This window comes from Sminthopsis crassicaudata, chromosome 3, assembly GCF_048593235.1.
Source record: "Sminthopsis crassicaudata isolate SCR6 chromosome 3, ASM4859323v1, whole genome shotgun sequence".
NCBI classification, from domain to species: Eukaryota; Metazoa; Chordata; class Mammalia; order Dasyuromorphia; family Dasyuridae; genus Sminthopsis; species Sminthopsis crassicaudata.
This window is the reverse complement of record NC_133619.1, coordinates 625,856,221-625,877,596: the sequence shown is the minus strand read 5'-3', so window position 1 is coordinate 625,877,596 and position 21,376 is coordinate 625,856,221. Positions and strand designations below refer to the sequence as shown.

At 50.4% G+C, this 21,376-nt stretch overlaps 1 protein-coding gene across 4 annotated transcripts in view; it reads left to right on the top strand.

Annotated features, from left to right (window-relative positions):
• KCNAB2 (potassium voltage-gated channel subfamily A regulatory beta subunit 2) overlaps positions 1–18,997 on the top strand; it is a 183,261-nt gene extending 164,264 nt beyond the window's left edge. For all 4 annotated transcript variants that reach the window (XM_074306443.1, XM_074306440.1, XM_074306442.1 and 1 more), the window contains 9 exons: positions 4,214–4,258; positions 4,593–4,636; positions 6,200–6,286; positions 12,276–12,361; positions 14,810–14,930; positions 15,381–15,475; positions 16,835–16,955; positions 18,085–18,173; positions 18,696–18,997. In XM_074306443.1, the coding sequence (XP_074162544.1) occupies positions 4,214–4,258; positions 4,593–4,636; positions 6,200–6,286; positions 12,276–12,361; positions 14,810–14,930; positions 15,381–15,475; positions 16,835–16,955; positions 18,085–18,173; positions 18,696–18,785 (778 nt within the window). In that variant the 3' untranslated portion in view covers positions 18,786–18,997. The remainder of the gene's footprint in view (positions 1–4,213; positions 4,259–4,592; positions 4,637–6,199; positions 6,287–12,275; positions 12,362–14,809; positions 14,931–15,380; positions 15,476–16,834; positions 16,956–18,084; positions 18,174–18,695) is intronic.
• Positions 18,998–21,376: the final 2,379 nt, after the last annotated feature.

Below are 21,376 nucleotides of genomic sequence, written 5' to 3'. Positions count from 1 at the left end.
TTCTAATTGCCAAGCTAAGTGCCCCAGGGATACCCTGGCAGCCCATCGTGCAGGCAAATTATCTTGTAGAAACGCTGGGTAGGGCAGGGGTTGGTTTTCCTAATGGAACACTGATGGAGTGGGCAGGGGCTGAAAGCAAAGCAAATAATGACCATCCTTGGGGGACTATTTCCCTGGAGAAGAGGGTACGGACTCCCGGCCAACTTCTGAAAGGCCGCTGAGATGAGGAGATAATTTATTATTCACAGGAAAAGCTGGCACATATACAGTGCTTTAAGGTTTATAAAGTGCTTTTACTACGTGATCCCAGCCACTCCTCACAATAGCCCTGGGAGAAAAGTCACAGGGATCCTGTTATAACTTTACAGATGGGGAAACTGAGGCTTGCCCCAATAACATAATTGCTAAGGGCTAAAAGAGGATGGGAAGGGAGAGCTCTGCTGAGTCCCACTTCCACATTCTTTGGACCATAATCCTCTGCCTCTAATTTAGCATTGGCATTTGTGGAAAGGAACCGAGAACTCCTAACAAGAGTTCTAACTAACTAACTAACTAACTAACCTAACTAACCTAACAGGTTCGCTGAGCTAAGTAGTCTGAAATTCTCACTAATGACTTATACTACATCCTACTGTTACAGAAGACTAGTTCAATGGAATTCAGCAAGCATTTATCGAGTGCCTACTGTGTGCCAGCATTTATCGAGCGCCTACTGGTGTGCAAATCACTGGGCTAGACACTGAGGCAACCAAGACAAAGCAAAGTAGTCCCTTGGATGGGGAAGCTCACTCTTCTGGAGGATGGCTCCAAAAGGCTAGATCCTGAGGGAAACTTTCCAAGATGAAAAAAAATGACACTCCACAGTATTAGTTTACTTTGCTGTATATCTTCATTTCCTCCTTAAGGGCTTAAGGGGTATCTATAAGTTGGAAAGCTCCCATTTGGCCATTTATAGACAGAAGCTAGATTCGAAGATTTTCTCCTTTGTTTTTGCCTTTGGGCCGGTATTTGGCACCAAAACATTTCCCAGGTTAATTCTGGCCTTTCTACATAGATTTTCTAGTACACACACACACACACACACACACACACACACACACACACACACACACACACACACACACAGTCCTGGCTGCACAACAACCCATCTCCTACTCTGTCCCTCTGCATAAGTTTCATCTCATTGACTTCCTCCTTACCTCCCTTGCTTGAAAACTCTATTTCCATCATTAATAATAAGTAGCTAGTGTTTATAAAATTCTTTACAAATAAGCATCACCTCATTTCATCCTTCCAACATCACCACACAGATGCTGATATAACCCCCATTTTACAGATTAGAAAACTGAGGCATAGAGGTCACACAGATAGCAAGCATCTGAGGCTGCATTTGAACTCGTGTCTTCCTGACTCCAGGTTCAATGCTCTCTGCACTGTGGCACCACCTAGCTCACACAGTCCAAGGATCTCCTCTCACCTGAAGCCCTTCCTGATTAGCCCCCCTCCCCAAGTTGTTAATGTCCTTGCCCTCCACTCCTGAAAATTACTTTATACCTACCTTGTTTCTGAATGCCTTTGAGGGGAAGGCTTTATGTTTTGTTTTTGGCTTTGTGCTCCTGTTACCAAGCATGGTGTCTAGCGCCTCATAGCTACCTTAAAAAATGCTTGTTGAATTGAACTGAATCATTTTCATAAGGTCATAGACTTATAACTAAAATTGAATTGAATTCATTAGATCCCAGATTTAGAGCTGGAATTCAATTACATTCATAAAATCAGATAAAGAGCTGGAATTGAATTCATAAGATTTAGAGTTGTAATTGAATTCATAAGATCATCAATTTAGAGTTGGAATCGAATTAAACTCGTAGGATCATTGATTTAGAGCTGGAATTAAATTCATAAGATCATTGATTTAGAGTTGGAATCGAATTAAACTCATAGGATCATTGATTTAGAGCTGGAATTGAATTCATAAGATCATCAATTTAGAGTTGGAATCAAATTAAACTCGTAAGATCATTGATTTAGAGCTGGAATTGAATTCATAAGATCATCGATTTAGAGTTGGAATCGAATTAAACTCGTAGGATCATTGATTTAGAGCTGGAATTGAATTCATAAGATCATCAATTTAGAGTTGGAATCAAATTAAACTCGTAAGATCATTGATTTAGAGCTGGAATTGAATTCATAAGATCATCAATTTAGAGTTGGAATCAAATTAAACTCGTAAGATCATTGATTTAGAGCTGGAATTGAATTCATAAGATCATCGATTTAGAGTTGGAATCGAATTAAACTCGTAGGATCATTGAGTTAGAGCTGGAATTGAATTCATAAGATCATCAATTTAGAGTTGGAATCGAATTAAACTCGTAGGATCATTGAGTTAGAGCTGGAATTGAATTCATAAGATCATCAATTTAGAATTGGAATCGAATTAAACTCGTAAGATCATTGATTTAGAGCTGGAATTGAATTCATAAGATCATCGATTTAGAGTTGGAATTGAATTAAACTCGTAGGATCATTGATTTAGATCTAGAATTGAATTCATAAGTTGGAATCGAATTAAACTCGTAGGATCATTGAGTTAGAGCTGGAATTGAATTCATAAGATCATCAATTTAGAGTTGGAATCGAATTAAACTCGTAAGATCATTGATTTAGAGCTGGAATTGAATTCATAAGATCATCGATTTAGAGTTGGAATTGAATTAAACTCGTAGGATCATTGATTTAGAGCTGGAATTGAATTCATAAAATCATCAATTTAGAGTTGGAATCGAATTAAACTCGTAGGATCATTGATTTAGAGCTGGAATTGAATTCATAAGATCATCGATTTAGAGTTGGAATCGAATTAAACTCGTAGGATCATTGACTTAGAGCTGGAATTGAGTTCATAAGATTGTTGATTTAGATTTGGAATTGCGTTGAATTAACCTCATAGCACCATTGATTGAGAGTTGGAATTGCATTTCATTGAGTCCTCAGATTCGCACAGCTGATCTCTCACCGGTCTCCATCTCAGTTGATTCAGACCCAGTCCAAGCCAGGCCAGGGTCCCTCTCCATCTCTCCTTTGCCCACCACTGCACATCTCTCTTCAGACGGAGTTTCTCCAGACCCACTGCCCTCCTTTCATGCTGTGACCCGGCTGGGTGTTTGCTAGTATCTCGGGTCCTCCAAACCACTAGACGTAATTTCATCTGAAGTGGCAAATGAGCATGGTGGTTAATATGCCTTTATTTTCAGAAATGTCACAAGCAATTAGGATGCTGAGCCTCGTCTCCTTCCCTTCCCTCTCAAGTGCCATTTAAAATCTCAGCCGTTGTTCCTCAAGACGTCGCCACGGCTCTAATTATTTACACCCCTCCTCAGGTCCCATCAAGGTTGTTTCTTTGCTATAATTGATCCTAAAATAAATTCCTCTCTACTCCATAATTAAAGGAAATTGCACTTATTAGCAGATCTCATGATTATGGTAATACGTATGGAATGGTGAATGCATATGGAAGGAAATGTTAGGTCATCCTCTGCTCTCTAGAAGCAGCACGGTGACGGTGCTGGCCATGGCAGCAGGAAGAATCTTGGGTGTTTACTTGGGGAAATGGGGTCTTTGTGTGGGGACGTGACCCCCAGGAGGAAGGCGACCGCTGTCATCCAGATTTTGTGTCAATGTAACCCTTCCATCGATCTTGATCAAGACCCCTCCCTTGGCTTTTTCAGAATTTATGTGGCCAGAAAACTGAGGCCTTTGAACCAGCCCAGAGAGAAGCCTCCCAGCCTTAGCTGGGCAGGGCTTGGGCATTCCCCTGGCCCTTTGCTAATGTCCTGGGCTGTCCCGTGGCATGGAGGTAACTCCAAAAGCTCAATCAGTGAACCAAGTCTCCCACGGGTCCTTCTGAGCTGGAAAGGTGTCAGCTCTGGCCCTGTTTGTGTGCAGCCATTAAACTCCAAGGCCTGAGTCTGTGTAGCTCCTGATCGTCCCCTGATGGGCAGGAAGGCATTTGTTTCTTGGCCAACCTTCACATTTGTTTTTAAAAGCATCTTGGGTACAGTTGGTTGTACCATTTATGGATGGGCCGCCCCTTGTCTGACCAAAGCGTCAGTCAGCCCCTTCTAGACTGATGGTGGCAGGGCTCTGTGACATGGGTGGTCACGTCCATCTATGGCAGGAGCGTAACCTCTCTTCTTCTGTTTTACAGACGATCTAGCCTGGTCATCACAACCAAAATCTTCTGGGGAGGAAAGTAGGTCACTTTATCTTTTAATGATCTTTCTGTTTGTTTGTTTGGACCAGTTCTGGTCCCATTGTCAGTGTTCAGTCCTATATAGTCATTAATCAGGCCCTCTGCCCACAGTCAAGGTCATTCTAGTTCTGCCCCAGTCACACCTCCAGGAAGGAGAGCCTGCCGGTTCAGGGCATCGGGAAGTTTTGGGGGCAAATGGAGGGTGGGCTCCTTAGAGAACCCCAGCAGAGGAGCTCCTGCTGGGCCCTGCCTACGCCCTCGGGTGGGGCACAATCTGGGCGGGGGTCAGAAGAAGTGGATTTGTCGTTCATACCTGCTGTGCCCTGTTTTTCAGAGCAGAGACCGAGAGAGGCCTGTCCAGAAAGCATATAATAGAAGGTGAGTCCCAGGGCCACCCCATCCTGGGTATCAAAGACTCCAAGAGCGGGAGTGGTAGCTCACGTTTGCCAAAAGGCTTGCTGGTCACCAAGCGCTCTTACCAGGGTTATCTCACCCCTCTTCCCTAACATGGAGCATCCCAGGAGCTCAGGCAGAAGGACTTGATCCCTGTGCCTGACCCAGAGTCCTCCCTCCCAAAAAGGGCTCTGCTTGAAGACCCCCAGGGAGCAGAGAGCCTGAACCCCACAGAGACTCACAGCCACTAATGGATGGAGTGTCTCCTTCCCTGGAGTCTCATTGCTCCCCATGGACACTCCTTCACCTGAGAGCCCTCCACACGGTTTATCCATGTTCTCCCCGCTCGCTCCCCCCCCAACACACACACACATAGACTCTTCCTCTAGCCTGACGTCCATCCCTGTTACCAGCCTGGGCATCCCTGTTGGTCCCTGATGGAACCTGCTATTGTGTCTCCCAAAACAGGCTTAGAGAGGACCTCCGAGGGCATCTAGCCTCGAAGTCCATGTCCATAAATGTATATCCTCGACAAACCCCAATTTGTCTTGAAGACCTCCAATAATGGGGAACTCACTACCTCTCAAATCTGCCCATCCCCTTTTGGTTCGTTGTATTTTTCCACTTATCCTTTTCAATATATAGATTATCTTTACACGTGCACATATATACATATATATATATACACATATAATCTTTACACATACATATATATACTATATATTATACATACATACACATGTGCATACATATACATGCACATTATATTTATGTACATGTATACACAGTATATATATATATAATCTTTATACATACATATATACACATATGATTTTACACATACATATCTATACTATATATTATACATACATACACATGTGCATACATATACATGCACATTATATTTATGTACATGTATACACAGTATATATATAATCTTTATACATACATATATACACTATATATTATAGGCACACCTGTATGTATACACTATATTATATGTGCATATATACACACCATCTATGTTAGCTTTACACATACATACTCTATAAAATATATACATATACATACATATTATATTATCCACCTACATATATACACCCTATATATATTATCTGCACATATATACACTCTACATTCTCTTTACACGTATGGGCAGTACATATGTACACACTATATGTATTATCTGCACACATATAGCCACATATTCTCTTACACACATGGGCAGTACATATGTACACACTATATATATTTTCTGCACATAGATAGGCCACATATTCTCTTTACACACATGTGGTTCTCTTTAGACACACATGCACACACAGGCATTTCTAATCACGCTCACAGGTATAACTGTCCACCCACAGCTCTCTCAGACCGCTTCTGCTTGTTGATCCCCAGATCTCCAAAGGTGGACCACTTTTTCCCTGCTAAGTCCAAGGGCAGAATTAGCCTCTTCTGCCCTTCCTGTCGGCCAGACTGAGCCTGTCCCCTCCCGGGGTCTGGGCCCCTCCATGGCAGGTTGTTGATGGCTCGTGTCTTCTCTAGGTCTGAAGGCCTCTTTGGAGCGGCTGCAGTTAGAGTATGTGGACGTGGTATTTGCCAACAGACCCGACCCTAACACTCCCATGGAAGGTAGGTCCTGCGGATGAGACACCAGCCGCCATCTCCCCCCACCCCCAAGGCCAGGTTGGACTGGCTGAGAGACGGAGGGTGTGGAAGGGAGGTAGCCGATCCCACAGCCCCCGGGGCCAGAAGGGCCTGAGACCACCCGGGGCAGGATCTGTGGGGAGTCAACCAGCAAGCCACAGAGAGGCTTTGTAGCCTTCCAGTCCGTGGTCTGGCCAGGAAGGCAGAACTTCCAGGCCTGGGAGCGGCAAGATGCCCAAGCAGGGGAGCAGGCGAGACCCTTCCCGGGAGTCTCTGCGCCGGCACCCTGGTGGAGCCCCTGTGCCGAGGCGTCCTCGCTGGAAGGAGAAGCGGCTCCCGTCCCGCCTCTCCGTGCTCACCTTCTGTGTTTCTCGATTGCATGGAATGTCGACCCCCTCCCAAGTTAACATGTGGTTAGCGAAGCCGGGCCCCCACTAACCCTAATCTGTCCTGTTTGTGTTGTGTTGGGTGTCTAAATGTCCTTGGCTTTGGGGGGCTTGAGTCGGGCCTCCTCTCTCCTGTCTGGGGAGCAGCGTCAGGGCCCGAAGGGCATTGTGGGTTGTTTTTTTTTTTTTCAGTCTCTGGTTCTCTGAGCCCACCCATCGCCCCCCCCCTCCTCTTCCCTTGCCTCACTGCTTCAGGACATAGAAAATCAGGCCTTTGAGATGCGATTCCCAGCCATCCCCCATCCATTTATTTATATCTCTCTATTTTCCTTAAAACAAGTGGTCTTTGAAAGGTGATTTATCCTCCCTCCCCCCGCCTGCTGCCCCCTTGTCATAGCGTGCCTTACAATATCCCAGCAGTTATAAACTCTGGTCTCTTTAAATCTTTCTTTTATCACCAGGGGACCCATTTAGTTCTTCCAAGTCAAGAACATTCATCATAGAAGGTACATAGTACCCGCAGTCCGACTATTGACTTCTGTGTCCAAGTGGCATTTTATGAGACAGATTCTGTATTTTTATTTACACTGCTCCCTTACCCCCCCATGACAAACTTCTCCATAAAATGCATAAAGAAAAAAAAAAAAAACTTCCCTCTGAAAACATCTTGCAAGTAAAAGGAAAAAAATCCAGCTAGCCTCTTAGTTCCTAGTCCCCCTCCCCTCCCCCCCTCCATGTGGTCACTTCATTGCTTCTCCCTCCTCCACTCCCCCTTTCTGCATGCGTGCCCCCGCCCTGCCCCCATCCTGCGTGCTTGAGAGTTCTTCAGGTGACGTTCTGCCCGGGGCCTCCTCCCTGTGGGGGCGGGGCGGGGGGGGGCAGCAGTGGAGCCCCTCCCGTCTCTGCTGCACTCAGGGAGTACTGGCTGAAAGAACGAGTTAGTTGGGGGGGGGGGGGCGATGGGGCATGAACAGGTCAGCGGCCCCCAGGGCTTTCCCCAGAGCCTGACATTTGCAAGACCAGTGTCTCTATCAGAGGCCAGGCGGAAGCTGGTAAGTCTGCACTCGTGCCCACGGCCCGCCGGCCGCTGCCAGCCCCCCTACGGCCGACCCCCGTGGGCTTGCTGGTTGTTTGGTTGCCCCCCGCCCCGAGCAAATGATCTCCAGCTGCTGGGCTGCCTGCTGACTGGCCCTCCCCCTGGCCGCCTTAGCCGGGCTCCCTCCGCGGCCGCAGGCCTCCCCCTCCCACACCGGGAGGGCTAGAGTTGGGCAAAGCGCGGGAGAAGCCAGGGGTGATTAGGGGCCGCGGGCGCGCCCCCGGCTCAGCCCCGCTCCCTCCCCGAGCTGAAAGGCGGCCCGGCCCCGGAACGGGGCTCCGTGGGGCCGAGCCTCAGGCCGAACGGCAGGGGTCGCCCCTGGAAGGGCCGCACCCGGCCCGCCCCAAGAGAGCGGGGCTCCTAGCGAAGGGCTGGACCCTTGTGCCCCCCTTGTTTCTGGGGCTGCTGATGGCGGGGCCCCAGGGCGCCTCCAAAAGCATAGCCTGGGGACACACGAGCAGTGCCGGCGGGCACGTGGAGAAGCCAGAGGGACTTTTGCCCAGCTCTAGCCAGGGATGTGCGTGCGGGCTCTCTGTCTCTGTTGTCTCTCTCTATCTCTGTCTCTATTTCTCAATCTCTGTCATGCTGTCTCTCTGTATCTGTGTGTCTCTGTCTCTCTCTGCTCTCCTCCCTTCCTTTTTCTCTTCTCTCTGTTTCTATCTCTCCATCTCTGTGTCTCTATCTCTCTGCTCTCCTTCCTCCCTCCCTTTTTCTCTCTTCCCTTTCTCTGTCTCTATCTCTATCTCTCTGTGTGTCTCTCTTTGTGTGTCTGGCTTCTCTGTGTTTGTGTCTCTGCTCTCCTTCCTTTTTCTCTCCCTCCCTCTTTCTAACTGTCTCTGTGTTCTCTTTCTATCTCTATCTCTGTGTATGTCTCTGTCTCTCTGGGTGTCTCTGTCTCTGCTCTCCTTCCTCCCTCCCTTTTTCTCTCTTCCCTTTCTCTGTCTCTATCTCTATCTCTCTGTGTGTCTCTCTGTATGTCTGGCTCTCTGTGTTTGTGTCTCTGCTCTCCTTCCTTTTTCTCTCCCTCCCTCTTTCTGTCTCTGTGTTTCTCTATCTCTATCTCTGTGTATGTCTCTGTCTCTCTGTGTGTCTGTCTCTGCTTTCCTCCCTCCCTTTTTCTCTCCTCCCTCTCTCTGTCATTGTCTATCTCTCTCCATCTCTATCTCTCTGTGTGTCTGTGAGTGTTTCTGTCTCTCTGCTCTCCTTCCTTTTTCTCTCCCTCCCTCTTTCTAACTATCTCTGTGTCTGTCTCTGTGTTTCTTTATCTCTATCTCTGTGTATGTCTCTGTCTCTCTGGGTGTCTCTGTCTCTGCTCTCCTTCCTCCCTCCCTTTTTCTCTCCTCCCTCTCTCTGTCATTGTCTATCTCTCCATCTCTATCTCTCTCTGTGTCTGTGAGTGTTTCTGTCTCTCTGCTCTTCTTCCTTTTTCTCTCCTCCCTCTCTCTGTCTCTCAATCTTTCTCTCCCTCTCTCTCCCTCTGTGCTCGTGATAGAGTAACATTGTCTTCTTGTTCAGAAGTTAGCAATCTTGCACAAAATATTACCAACTGTCAGCTTTATTCCTACAGGAATCACGCTTTCCCACAAGCCTGCACCCTGATATAACTCCTCACCCTGTCATTGCATGGAAGGGACATTTCAGTGCATTGTGCCAGAGACCCCTCTGTGGACTAGACTTGTTATTATCATTTTTAATTTGGGAAGGGCAAGAACTGTGGGAGCCTGTGTACGAGAGGTTGTGAAGGAGGCGTGTGAATATGAGTGTGGCTGGGAGTGCTTGTGTCTGGGCGCCGGGAGTACGGATGGGCATGCGTCCAGTTTGGGTTTTCCCGTCCCCTCTGGCTATCTTCTTGAAGGCATGTATAGTTAGCGCCTTGGCTGAAAAGAAACACAGGACCTGGTTCTGCATGGTGATGGTATGGCTGACTGCCTGAGCAGGTGTTCCTGAGAGTGTTTCTAAAAATTTAACACGGCAAGCTTTAGATAGAAGAGGACCCAAGGCCATGGGTTTGGACAGTGAGCCAGGGGCACCCCCACCTCAGCCTTTCATCTTCAAAACAAAGTGACCATTGGAGAATCCATGTTCTGCCACAAATGGGAAAGCTGAGGTCTGTCTCACTAGTACACAACAATAGCAAAATAATAAATAATAGTAGCCACAATAATAATCACTGATATTTGGCATTTTCAGGGTATTCGATCTGGTCTTCTTAATAATCCTATGACCTAAGTGCTACAGCTATCATTGTTATCATTATTTTTTCCCGCCCACTTTGCAGATGGGGAAACAGAAGGCTAGAGAAGGGAAGTCAGTCAATGATAGGCCTTTATTAAGCACTTACTGTCTAGCAGTGATTGCCGTGGTCACCCAGCTGGTGTCAGAGGCTGGATCTTAAACTCACTCTCCCTCTGATTAATTCCGGGACATTTAAATTTGATGCTACGGGGAACACGGCATGTTAGTAAAAGTCCATAATAGAAAGATTAGAACAAGCTCTGCAGCAGGGGCAGGGGTTTACAAGTAATCTCTCCAGAGCCCTGTGCAATGGCTCCATTCATCCCAAGACTTGGGCGTTTCTAGCAAAGGGAGAACTAAGCCCAAAAGCACCAGCGATGGGTCTTCCAGGCCTATTCCGTCTTGTAGATGGATATCAGCCAGATTAGGAATCAGCCAATGGTCCAAGAGGAACGGTAGTAGCGACTACCAAGGTCTCTGTGACAAAGCCTTCCTCAGGGCACGGCATCTGTGCCAGCCTGAAGACACCTTGTGGAGAAAGATTGTCCAGGTCGAGTCTGGACTCAGAGTATAGAGCAGGAAGGGCTCTTGGGGAGGAGTTAGTCAGACATCCCAAAATGCAAGAACCGATAGTTCGGTTCTAAGAGAAATCCAGGCCATGGTGATGTTGGGAATATCTGCCCAATGCAGGGCATAATTCAGATTTGGGGGCAAATCTAACATCTCCTTTTCAGTGACCTCACCTTCCCCACCCCCATGACAACATAAAAGGAGTTAATCCATGGAAGTGGTTAGAATTCTGAGGTGGTAAAATGCTAACTTGTTTTTAGAAACACTTGTTCTCAAACTTTCATTTCCACTTTACATTGCAATCTGCCTTGCAAGCACTGTATCCTTAGGGCCATCTTCCCTGCCCAGCATCCTAGAAGTCTCCTAGAGACCTTGAGATAATCCGGTGGGATGCCCCAACACATCAGGAAGCCCATACCAAGATTAGGTGGCATTATAGCAATCAGAGGCCGAGTTGTCCTGTTTTAAATGTCGCAGCACATCCCATGGGCCCACCAATCAACAGGTGTTCGCTCCTCTAAAACCTAGACAACAGGACGATCCCATCCTGTCGATTTTGTTTTTGTTTTCTTTTCGTTTTTCTGCTCCCCTCTCCCACCTTTGGTTTGTTCCTTTGAAGGGCAATTAGAGACTGACAAATATTTCTCCTTTGTGTCACCAGAATCTCCAGTGGCTGACTCAAGCCTAGAAAGAAAGTGTAGCTACCGTGCAGATTATCTCCCTGACTGTCTAGATCTGAGCCATCCTCCTCCCTGAAGACTTGAGTTCAAAAGTTCCCACTTCTCTCCAGAGATTCTGCCATTCTGTGATGGAAGTTTCCTTAAAAGAAATAAGAAATAGGAAGATAAAGATCAACAATCTTCCAGCTCCCGCCCTCAAAATGCCATTTTTACCTGACTAAATGGAATAGCCCTTGGTTAACCAAGATGACTCCTACAGGATTCTTTTCCCAGGCCTCTGTTTGGGAGGCTGATTGCATCCCCAAAATGACTTGAGCATAACTGGGAAAATGCAGTTGTCCCTCCCCATGACCTCCCCAAACAAAAAATATCAGATAATACTTAATCCTTCAGCCCTCCCTTTGACCATGTGAATACCTTAATTTGGCTCATTCCATTTTGCTTTTCAGAATTTAGTTAGTAGGACCTGAATCAAAGGGAGGAAAATGGGTAAAATCAAGCACTTTTTCCTGTATCTCACCTTTTTAATTGTAACCTCATTAGGCTGATCTAATCCAACCTGAATGAATTGATTATACATCTCTATTCTTCCCCAGAATAGAAAACAATCTACTTGGAATCTTAAATCACATCTTCCTGGTCTCATCAGCCCCTCATTTCAGCCTAATCTACTACATTCAAAATCCTTTTTTTTTTTTTTTTTGGTTTTTTTGTGTGTTTCTTTTGGAGAGAGAGATTTGTAATTAAATATTTGGGGTAATTGTTTCAAGAGCAACCTTTTGGGTTTATTGGTTGTTTCATTGTGTTTGTTTGTTTTTAATTCCTTTCCCCTGAAAATCCCTCTTGTGACCAAGTTTGAAGCCTAGAAATACACTGCTTGCAAGATGTCTTTGCAGTAGACTCTCTCCCTTTTCCCTTGGTGTCCTGCCCTTTAATTTGCCAGATCCTCCGCAGACAGCAGACCATCATAACGTCTTCCTACTCGCTTTCCCTTTCCTTTATGACAGAGACTGTCCGAGCCATGACGCACGTCATCAACCAAGGAATGGCCATGTACTGGGGCACATCCCGCTGGAGCTCCATGGAGATAATGGTAGTGTGGGGCCCTCGACCTTGAATGACCTTTGAGGAGGCAATGGGCCAGCCCACCGGTCAAGGCTGACCAAAGGGCCCAAGCCATCTGTGAAACTGTGGGTCAGGGAGGGGGGGGGTTGTGGTTTCTCTGATAGAGGGAACTACCAAGTGAGGGAATTCCCTTCGGCATAGTTATCATATATATAAATAAACATACATTTATACAATGTATATGTAATGTATACATCATGCATAGGATACATATATTATGCACATAAATAAACATACATTTATACAATGTATATGTAATGTATATATCATGCATAGGATACATATACACATAAATAAACATACATTTATACAATGTATATGTAATGTATACATCATGCATAGGATACATATATCATACACATAAATAAACATACATTTATACAATGTATATGTAATGTATATATCATGCATAGGATACATATACACATAAATAAACATACATTTATACAATGTACATGTATATATCATGCATAGGATAAATATACACATAAATATAGCGGGAATTCTTTTGGGGTTTGGGTTTGGCCAGGTGGCTGTTAAGGTCCCCTCCAGCTCTCCAATTCTCCCATGGTGCATTATGCCCCTGTGAATTCGCCAGGTATTATCATCCCCCTTTTAAAAGGGAGAAAACTGAGAAAAGCTTCAGAAATAATAACCAGCTGACCCCAAGGCCATGTTGCTAGGGCCCACTCAGCCGTCCTGTCCCTCCCTCCTGCCCTGTGTTTTGGAGCAAGAGATTATGCTATTGATGGTGATTTAAAGAGGCAAGAGTTCTCGGGAGCCCGGTTCCGGTGTTTACCTCTTAATTATTCTGAGGGCTGGTGGGATGAAACAGCAGGGCGCATTAGATTCTCCTTAATATGGTGGCAGGGGAGAAGGCTGGAAGAGGGGAATCATCTGTCTCTCTCCATAGCCAAGAAGCCTCCTGTTTGTCAGCTCCATCCTGTGGCTTTGCTGTGCCCTTCTCCTAAATACTCTTCTCAACATTCAGTGAAGGGAGCCTCCTCTAGCCTCTCTACCAGCTCCATGCATAATCTCTATTCCCTAAAAAAGCCAAATGGGATTCCCATTTGTGAGATTAAGCCCAATCTGTCCAAAAGCCCCAACCAGTATTAGAGAGGTTTTTGAGGTTTATTCTATACCAGACTCTGGAGGTGATCCTGTATCAGTATTTCTTTATTCTGAAAAGAGTTGGGGGGGAGGGGGTTGTTCTATACTGCACTCTGGCTAGAGATGAGCCAGGCAGAATATAGAGCAGCGGTCCTCAAACTTTTTAAATAGGGGGCCAGTTCCCTGTCCCTCAGACTGTGGGAGGGCCGGACTATAGTAAAAACAAAAACTCACATCTGTCTCCGCCCCTCAGCCCATTTGCCATCACCCGGTGGGCTGCATAAATGTCCTCAGTGGCTGCATCTGGCCCGTGGGCCTCAGTTTGAGAACCCCTGATAGAGTTTCCCTGAATATGTATCATGGTGCTGTCTGGTTCCTCACCAGATGACCCTGAGTAGGTCACCTAACACTTTTTGTCTCAGTTTCCTCAGCATGGGCTAGGGAAGGAAACGGCAGACCATTCTCTGCCAAGAGAATCCCAAATGGGTTCACAAAGAGTCCAATATGATAGAAAAATGACTAAACAACAAAATACAGAATAGTGGCAATAGAGCTGAAAAGAGCCCAGGTGCGGTCCTGCTTCTGACCCTTACTGTGGGGTTTTTATCTTTAATCAACCCCAGACAGCCCTCCCTGGAACTTGCAGCATTGTTCCTGTAGCTGCCCCCAGAGACCAAGCCAAGCCTCCATGTGGGCAGCGTTCAGATAGTTGAAGGAAGTGGCAGTGTCCTCTTAAGTCTCATCCCCTGGATAAATGTCCCAGGTCCTGAGCATATATTCCAGTGGTATCCTCTCCCCTTTGGGGTCATCCTTCTCTAGATAGCCCCCGTTTGTCCATGTCCTTCCTCAGATATGGCAGCCAGGACAGAGCAGAGTGCTCCACTTGAGGGTCCACTCAGAGAAGTATCCCTTTCTTTATTCTGAAATAAATACGCCTGGGGTTTCGTATCTCACTGCCTTACCTTCTTTCCCTGGACTCCCAGCCAAGCAGCCCTCAAGGTAGAGAGCAGATCCCCTGGGGTTCAGTCATTGGAGGCCATGGTCCAGCAGAAAGAATCAGTGGATTTAGTCGATGCATCTGGGTCCCTCCTCATTCCCTCTCACAATCAGGTGTCCTTGTCTGGAAAATGGGGCTCCACTGAGTGAGCTCTGACGTACTTGTCACTTTACACTTCATGAGTTGAATCTGGATATGGGATTATTGACATATTGTATCTGACCTGTATCATCCCTGCTGCTTTGTAAAAGGGGTGTGTGTGTGTGTGTGTGTGTGTGTGTGTGTGTGTGTGTGTGGTCTCCTTGGCAGGAAGCCTATTCAGTGGCTCGGCAGTTTAACCTGATCCCACCCATTTGTGAACAAGCTGAATATCACATGTTCCAGAGGGAGAAGGTGGAGGTGCAGCTTCCGGAGTTGTTCCACAAGATAGGTAGGTCCTGTCCTTCCCAGATCTTCTGCGTCCAGCCTCGGCACGTCCCCGGGGCCTGGGTAACCTTAGAGGGAATGACATTAGCCGGAGAGCCCAGCTGGGAAATCTAGGGAACCTCAGAGGTCACCCAAGGCCAGATGGATGGATAGGAGGGGATGGGGGGATGAGACAAAGGCAGAGAGAGAGAGAAAGGAAGAGAGAGATGAGATGAATAGATAAAGTAGAAAGACAGATGAAAGAAAAAAGATGAATGGATGGATAGCTAGAAAGAAAGAAAAAAGATAAGGTAGAAATACAGATGATAGAAAAAAAAAGAAAGAAAAAAGAGATAAAGGTAGAATGACAGAAAAAAGATGGATGGATGGATAGAAAGAGAAGGAAAGAAAGAGAAATTAAGAAAGAAAAAGCTAGATTGTTAGATAAACTACCTGTTTTTTCCCTTTGTCCCAGGCGTGGGTGCAATGACCTGGTCCCCTCTAGCATGTGGAATTGTTTCTGGAAAATACGACAGCGGGATCCCGCCCTACTCCAGAGCCTCGCTGAAGGTAAAGTCCATCCTGAGGCGCCAGGAGCTCTGGGCAGGACCCTGGCTTCCCTTCCCTCCGCGGCCCGGCACGAGGCTTGTGGGCCTTCCCAAGGGCCCGGCCATGACCCCTCCCAGGCAGTAGAGAAGCTGGAGCCCGTCCCTATTTTGTATCACCGAGCCCCCCACCCCTTACAGGGGCTGCCGGGATGCTGAGGCAGGGGGATCTGAAGGCGGATGCTGGGAATTCAGCAGTCAGAGGAGTAGGCGCCAAGGTGCGGGGAGGGAGCTGCCAGACCACTGCCTTCCCACCCCCACCCCCCCAGTTCCAGCCTTGTGGCAGAGGCCACGGGGCCTTGTCGCCCACCCCACCCCCACCCGGGAGCTTTCCTGGGTCAGGTCTGTGCTTCCCATAGTGGGAGGGAAGGAGCCCGGGGGCCTCCGGGCAGCACTGTCTCAGGTTTGGAGAGGGGGGCCCTGACCTGTGACCCGCACCCCAGGACTCGCAGGGCTTCCTGGGCAGCATCTCTTGGACCCTCCGGTGATTTGCAGCCACTGCAGGTCCGGCCTCTCTGTCTAGGCCCGAGTCAGATTCTGCCTTAGACGCTGAGCAGCTGTGTGACTGAGCCGGGCCCCCTCCCGGGCTGACCTGGCGTTAGCAAAGCAGAAGCGCTAACCCCAAGGCTTTGCCTCTTGGAGCCAGCAGCCTTCGCTGGCTCCCTATTGCCCCAACAATATGCTCCCGCTCCTGTTGAAAGGCCTCCCCAGCGGGGCTCGGCCAGGAGTTCTAGTCTCTCAGCCCCTCCCCCCCACCGCAGGGTCCTCCCGCCCCCCTCCTGCCCCCTCTGGGCACCGCCCCTCCCTCCCCCAGCTCCCCCGACCCCGCCTTCCCTCTCCCTCCCATCCATCTCCTGGGGTTCGCTTCTCCCTTCCCAATGAGCAGCGGATTAGAGATTTGTGCATTCATCTAATGGGAGCCCTGGAGGGGTAGGGAGGGGCGCAGACCGGAAGCGCCTCCAGGGGTCATTACCTGGCTCCCCCCCCCACACACACACACACACATGCCCCTGTCCTTCCCCTTGAGCCTTGGATTCCTTAAAGCTCAGGGAGCTCGGTACCAGAGGCTGCTGGGGGAGACCCTGCTGGGCTGCAGGGGTCCGTGCCTCTAGGGCCTTCCAAATGTAAGGAGACTGGGCGGGGTGCTGCAGGTGCCCAGAGCAGGGGGCGGGGCGCCCCATCTGGGCTCAGCCACAGGGACACTGGAAGAGGCTGGAGGAGACTGGGACCAGGAGAGGCAAGGAGAACCCGTCTGGAGCTGGAGGCCGCGGCCTCTCTTGGGAGCCTCACCGCTGTCCTCCCTTCCCTCCTGCCTCCGTCCTAGGGGTACCAGTGGCTGAAGGACAAGATCCTGAGCGAGGAGGGCCGGAGGCAGCAGGCCAAGCTGAAGGAGCTCCAGGCCATCGCCGAGAGGCTGGGCTGCACCCTCCCCCAGCTGGCCATCGGTGAGGAGGGACGGGCCGGGGCCGGTGAGGGGGAGGGAGGCGCCGGCGAATCCCGCCTCAGATATGTCCTGGCCGTGTCACGCTCAGTTTCCTCACCTGTAAAATAAGGGGCTGAGATTGGGCCCTGTCCTGGAGGAGAGAGCCCCCAAGAGGGGTCTCAGCTCCAGAGGGAGGCTCTAGCAGCCGGGGCTTCTGGGCAGAGGCTGCTGCCAGTCTCCTGGCTCTCCACTCCGGCGGTCCTGACCCAATGCCCCTGCCCGAAAAGCAGTCCAACCTCCCACCTCCACACCTTTGCATAGAAAGTTCTCAAGGTTCCTCTCCCTTCAAGACTTGGGCCCAGTGGGCGCCTCCTTGGGGAGGCCTTTCCCAGTGCCCTCCTTCCCCAGGTCAGAAGCTGCTGTGTTCTTACTGTGGGTCTGTCTCACAGCTGCTCAGAAGGAGGGAAAGGGAGTAAGCTTTTACTAAGTAGCTCCTCTGTGCCAAAAAGGGGGCAGATGAGCCCCACCGCAGCCCCAGGAGGGAGGCGCAACAGGGATCCCCATTCCACAGATAAAGAAACTGAGGCAGAGGCTCTCCCAGCTAGTAAGGGCCAGAGGTGTGTTTGAATTCAGGTCCCCCTAACTCTAGGCATAGTGTTCTGTGTACTGCACCACCCAGGGCCCCGGTGTCAACAAAAGAGAGAAAGAAAAAGGAAGGAAAGGAGGAAGAAAGGCAGAAGGGAGGAAGGAAGGGAAGGAGGAAAGAAGAAATGAGGGAAGGAAGAAATAAAGAGCAACAAATTTTGCACTTATTCTGGGCTAAAGGTTGGGGGAAAATATAAAAACACATTCTCTGCCCTCTGGGAGTTGACATTGCTGATGGCAGGAAACAGGAAGTAATGACATGGCCAGAGCAGGGTCCTCTGGTGCCAGTGAATGGGCCCTGGCGGAGCGGCTTTGACCCCTGGGTCGGGGGCACAGCAAGGGGACCCAAAAGCTGCTGGCCACAGTGAGGCGGGCCGGCTCAAGGGCAGCTATGGAGCATGTCCCTCCTAGCAAAGTGTAAGCTCCCTGGGGGGGCAGGGCCTGTTTTGTGGCCCTTTGGGGGGCCCCTAACAGGCTCCTGACAACTGCTTGTGGGGTGTCCCCAGCCTGGTGTCTGAGGAATGAGGGCGTCAGCTCGGTGCTGCTCGGGGCCTCCAACGCAGACCAGCTAATGGAGAATATCGGTGCCATCCAGGTGAGCCCCCCTGCTTGGCCGGTGGGGGGAGGGTCTGCGGGCCACCCTTCCTCACCTTCCCCTTGAGGTCCTCTTGGACTCTCCCTCCCCCGCCTAGGGCCGGTTTCCCAGGGGCTCGGGCTGGGCTGCAGGGTTACAGGAAGCTAAAAGCCGAACCTCCCCTTGGGTCCCAGTAGCCCCAAGGGCCGGGGTCACCACCCAGCAGCCCAGTACAGGAAAGATTAGCTTGAGGGGCTCTTAGACCATGTCCTGCACCAAACTTGGGCCAAAATTCAAGGCCATTTCGTCCCTTCCCAATCCTTCCCCATTTCCCAGCCTCTCATGGGTCCACACTGAAGGGTGACAGCAGCGAGGGGGATCATATTTCTGGGGGTTCAAACACTGGCCAAAGAAACACCCCTTTGGATCCCTCCCCCTGCCTCCCACCGTTCCCCAGTGCTTCCATCGCTACCCATCAATCACATGTAGATCCCAATGATAGCCATGACCCATGACGGGCTGTCTGTCTGTCTATCTCTGCAGGTCCTTCCCAAATTGTCATCCTCCATCATCCACGAGATCGATAGTATTTTGGGCAATAAACCCTACAGCAAAAAGGACTACCGCTCCTAATCCCCCCTCCCCTCCCCCGGACCTGCCTGGACAGTCCCCATTCCCCTCCCAGTCTCCTGTCCGCTCGCTTAAGCTGTTTCCGAAGCAAGGTGAAGCCTGTGCTTGTGCATCCAAGAACACGCGTCGAGACGTCCTCGGGAAGATCCTTCAGACATTACTGTGAGACACATTCGCTGCTTTCCTATAATAAAATTTATTTCCTGCCCGAGAAACGGCCCGAGCGGGGACGGCTCCCCCTCCGGGGGCTCCACGCTCCACGGCCGTGTCTGCTCAATCCACCGCCCGTCCGAAGGAGGAAGCCCCGGCCTAGAACTGGTTTGTGTCGTCTGGTCAGAGACGGCGAGTTCTCCCTGGAGGAGCCCCCTCCGTGTACGTCTGCCAGCTCGTCACTCGCGCGCCCACACTGGATTTGTGGAGGGACCTTCTTCTGAGAGCCTGAAAGGCCCGGACTTCCGGAACGCCCCCTCCCTTTATTCTCAGTTCTTTGGTTTCTCAGCAGAAGGCTGACCCAGGTTTGAGGGTTCGTCTCCCACCCCACCCCACCATTGCCCCCCTCTTCCCCCACGTAAAACATCCCTCTTCTCCCGGCCTCCTGCTAAGGTTAGAGCGGATCCAGAGTCTTCTGAGAAAATGAGAATCATGTTGAAGGGGCCTCTTAAACACAAGCCTGTGCAGGAGAGAGACCCCGGGCCGGGGCTCTGGAAGGAGTCCAGCAGCCGCATCTCCTCAGTGTGGGAGAGAATGGCCGCCTCTGACCTGAACCGACACATCCCCTCCATCCCACTGGCACCTCGAGTTGGATGTTGCCCCAGAAAGCACGACTGAGGCTCGGACTCTCAGCAAGGACCGTAGCGGCTGCCCGGTGAGGAGAAGTGACGCCCCCCTGGTGACCCCAGGCAGGGCGCGCCAGCCCCATGACCCCCGGCGTAGCCATGACCCAGTTAGCTCTCCTTCATCCCCAACTGAGGCCGCCTTCCTGTGGAGTCCCAGAGACCCTGCCCCCCAGGGCCTAACCAGAAGGGGGGTGACAGGCAGCAGTCCCACTCACTCTGAGAAGTCCAGGTTTGGGGTTCCGGGTCGTACCTTTTGGGCCTTCACAGACACACACTCGCACACTCGGCCCGTCCTACAACCCTCGGCCGGGGTTGGCAGCCCAGACAACAGGGATCCCCCCCTCCCCACCCCCAGTGTTTGCTGGGACTTTTTCAGGCGTCCCACTTCTGGCTTCTAAGGGGACGGCATTCCCAGAATTCCCCTCTCTGACCCCCACAAGTTCAGGAGGGCCGGGCAGGAGCCACAGTGTGACCCAGGGGAGCAAGCCCCATGAAACATCTGAACCTTATCTGTCCCCCAGGAGCGAGGCCGGCCCTCAATCCCCCCCAGACTCCCAGCACCCCCAGAGTTTTGTCCCCAGTAACCAGAGGCAGCAGCCATGAGATGGGGGGGGGGGCGCCTTCTGAACAGACCTTGGGGCCTTCAGGCTCGTTGGCTGCCATGGGCCCCAGACTGTGAGAAGGGATAGACCAGGCCAGAGCCGTTCCCAAAGCTGCCCGGCACAGCCGTTCCCAAAGCTGCCCAGCACATTGAGCCATGGGGATGTTCATACCCGCTGCCCCCCCCCTGCCATCTCTGAGCGGCGCCTGCAGTAAAACTGCCCACATGCCCCGAATGTCCCAGAACCCGAGCTGAGAGGGATGCCCTGCCCTGAAGGGCCAAGCAGAGCATGACCCAGGAGCCCAGATTAGCCCTGTGCCCATCAGCTGACCAGCAAGAGCCCCATGTGCTGGGAACATGGTGGTGAAGGCTAGAGATACTGGGGCAAAGGAAACACATGTCGGGCCGGCCCAAAAACAAAGCGCAGTTCCGGGCTCGCCACAGGGTCAGAGACAGGAGCTGAGAAGGATGAGGCGGGCAGGAATTAGCAAAGGGAGAGTGCCCGGATGTTGCCATCACAAGGCAGTGTGCTTTGGGGAGCATCCCCCACACTTCAGGGGTCTCCTAGTCCTCAGGCCTTCTCTCCCAGCACTGACTCAGTGACTCGGTGACTTGGCAGCTTTTGAGGGACCAGCACCCCCAGTGTGGGCCCAGGCTGGGGTCTCCAGGCCCGGGGAAGCTAGTCTAATCCATGGGCAGAGGGAGGATCAGCTTCCTTGGACTGACCAGCCTGAACCATGGGATCTTGGGGGAGAAGGGACCCAGCCCAGAACCCGAACAGAGGTCAGCAAGGGGGGGCCCAAATCTGTCTCCTGGTTCTGCTTTCTGGGGCCAAGCAGAACCAGCTCCTCTCCCTTCCATGAGCTTTCCAGGAGGGAGCTTCCCACTGACCCAGCCAAACATCCCAGCAGTCTGGCCAGGGAGGACCCCCAGAGAGATGGGGAAAGCCCCCCGGGAAAACCCTTATTCTGAGGAAAGGCCCAAGGGGTGCCAGTGATGACCGGCACTCTCAGGATCAGAACCAGAGTTCGGAGGGGTGAATGGGCCAGCCCACAGCTGAAAGGAAGGACGGGCCAGCCCAGGGATCCTGGGTCTTTTGGTGTCATGGACCCTTTGGGAAGCTTATGGAGCTCGTGCAGGCAGAGCATTGGATCTCA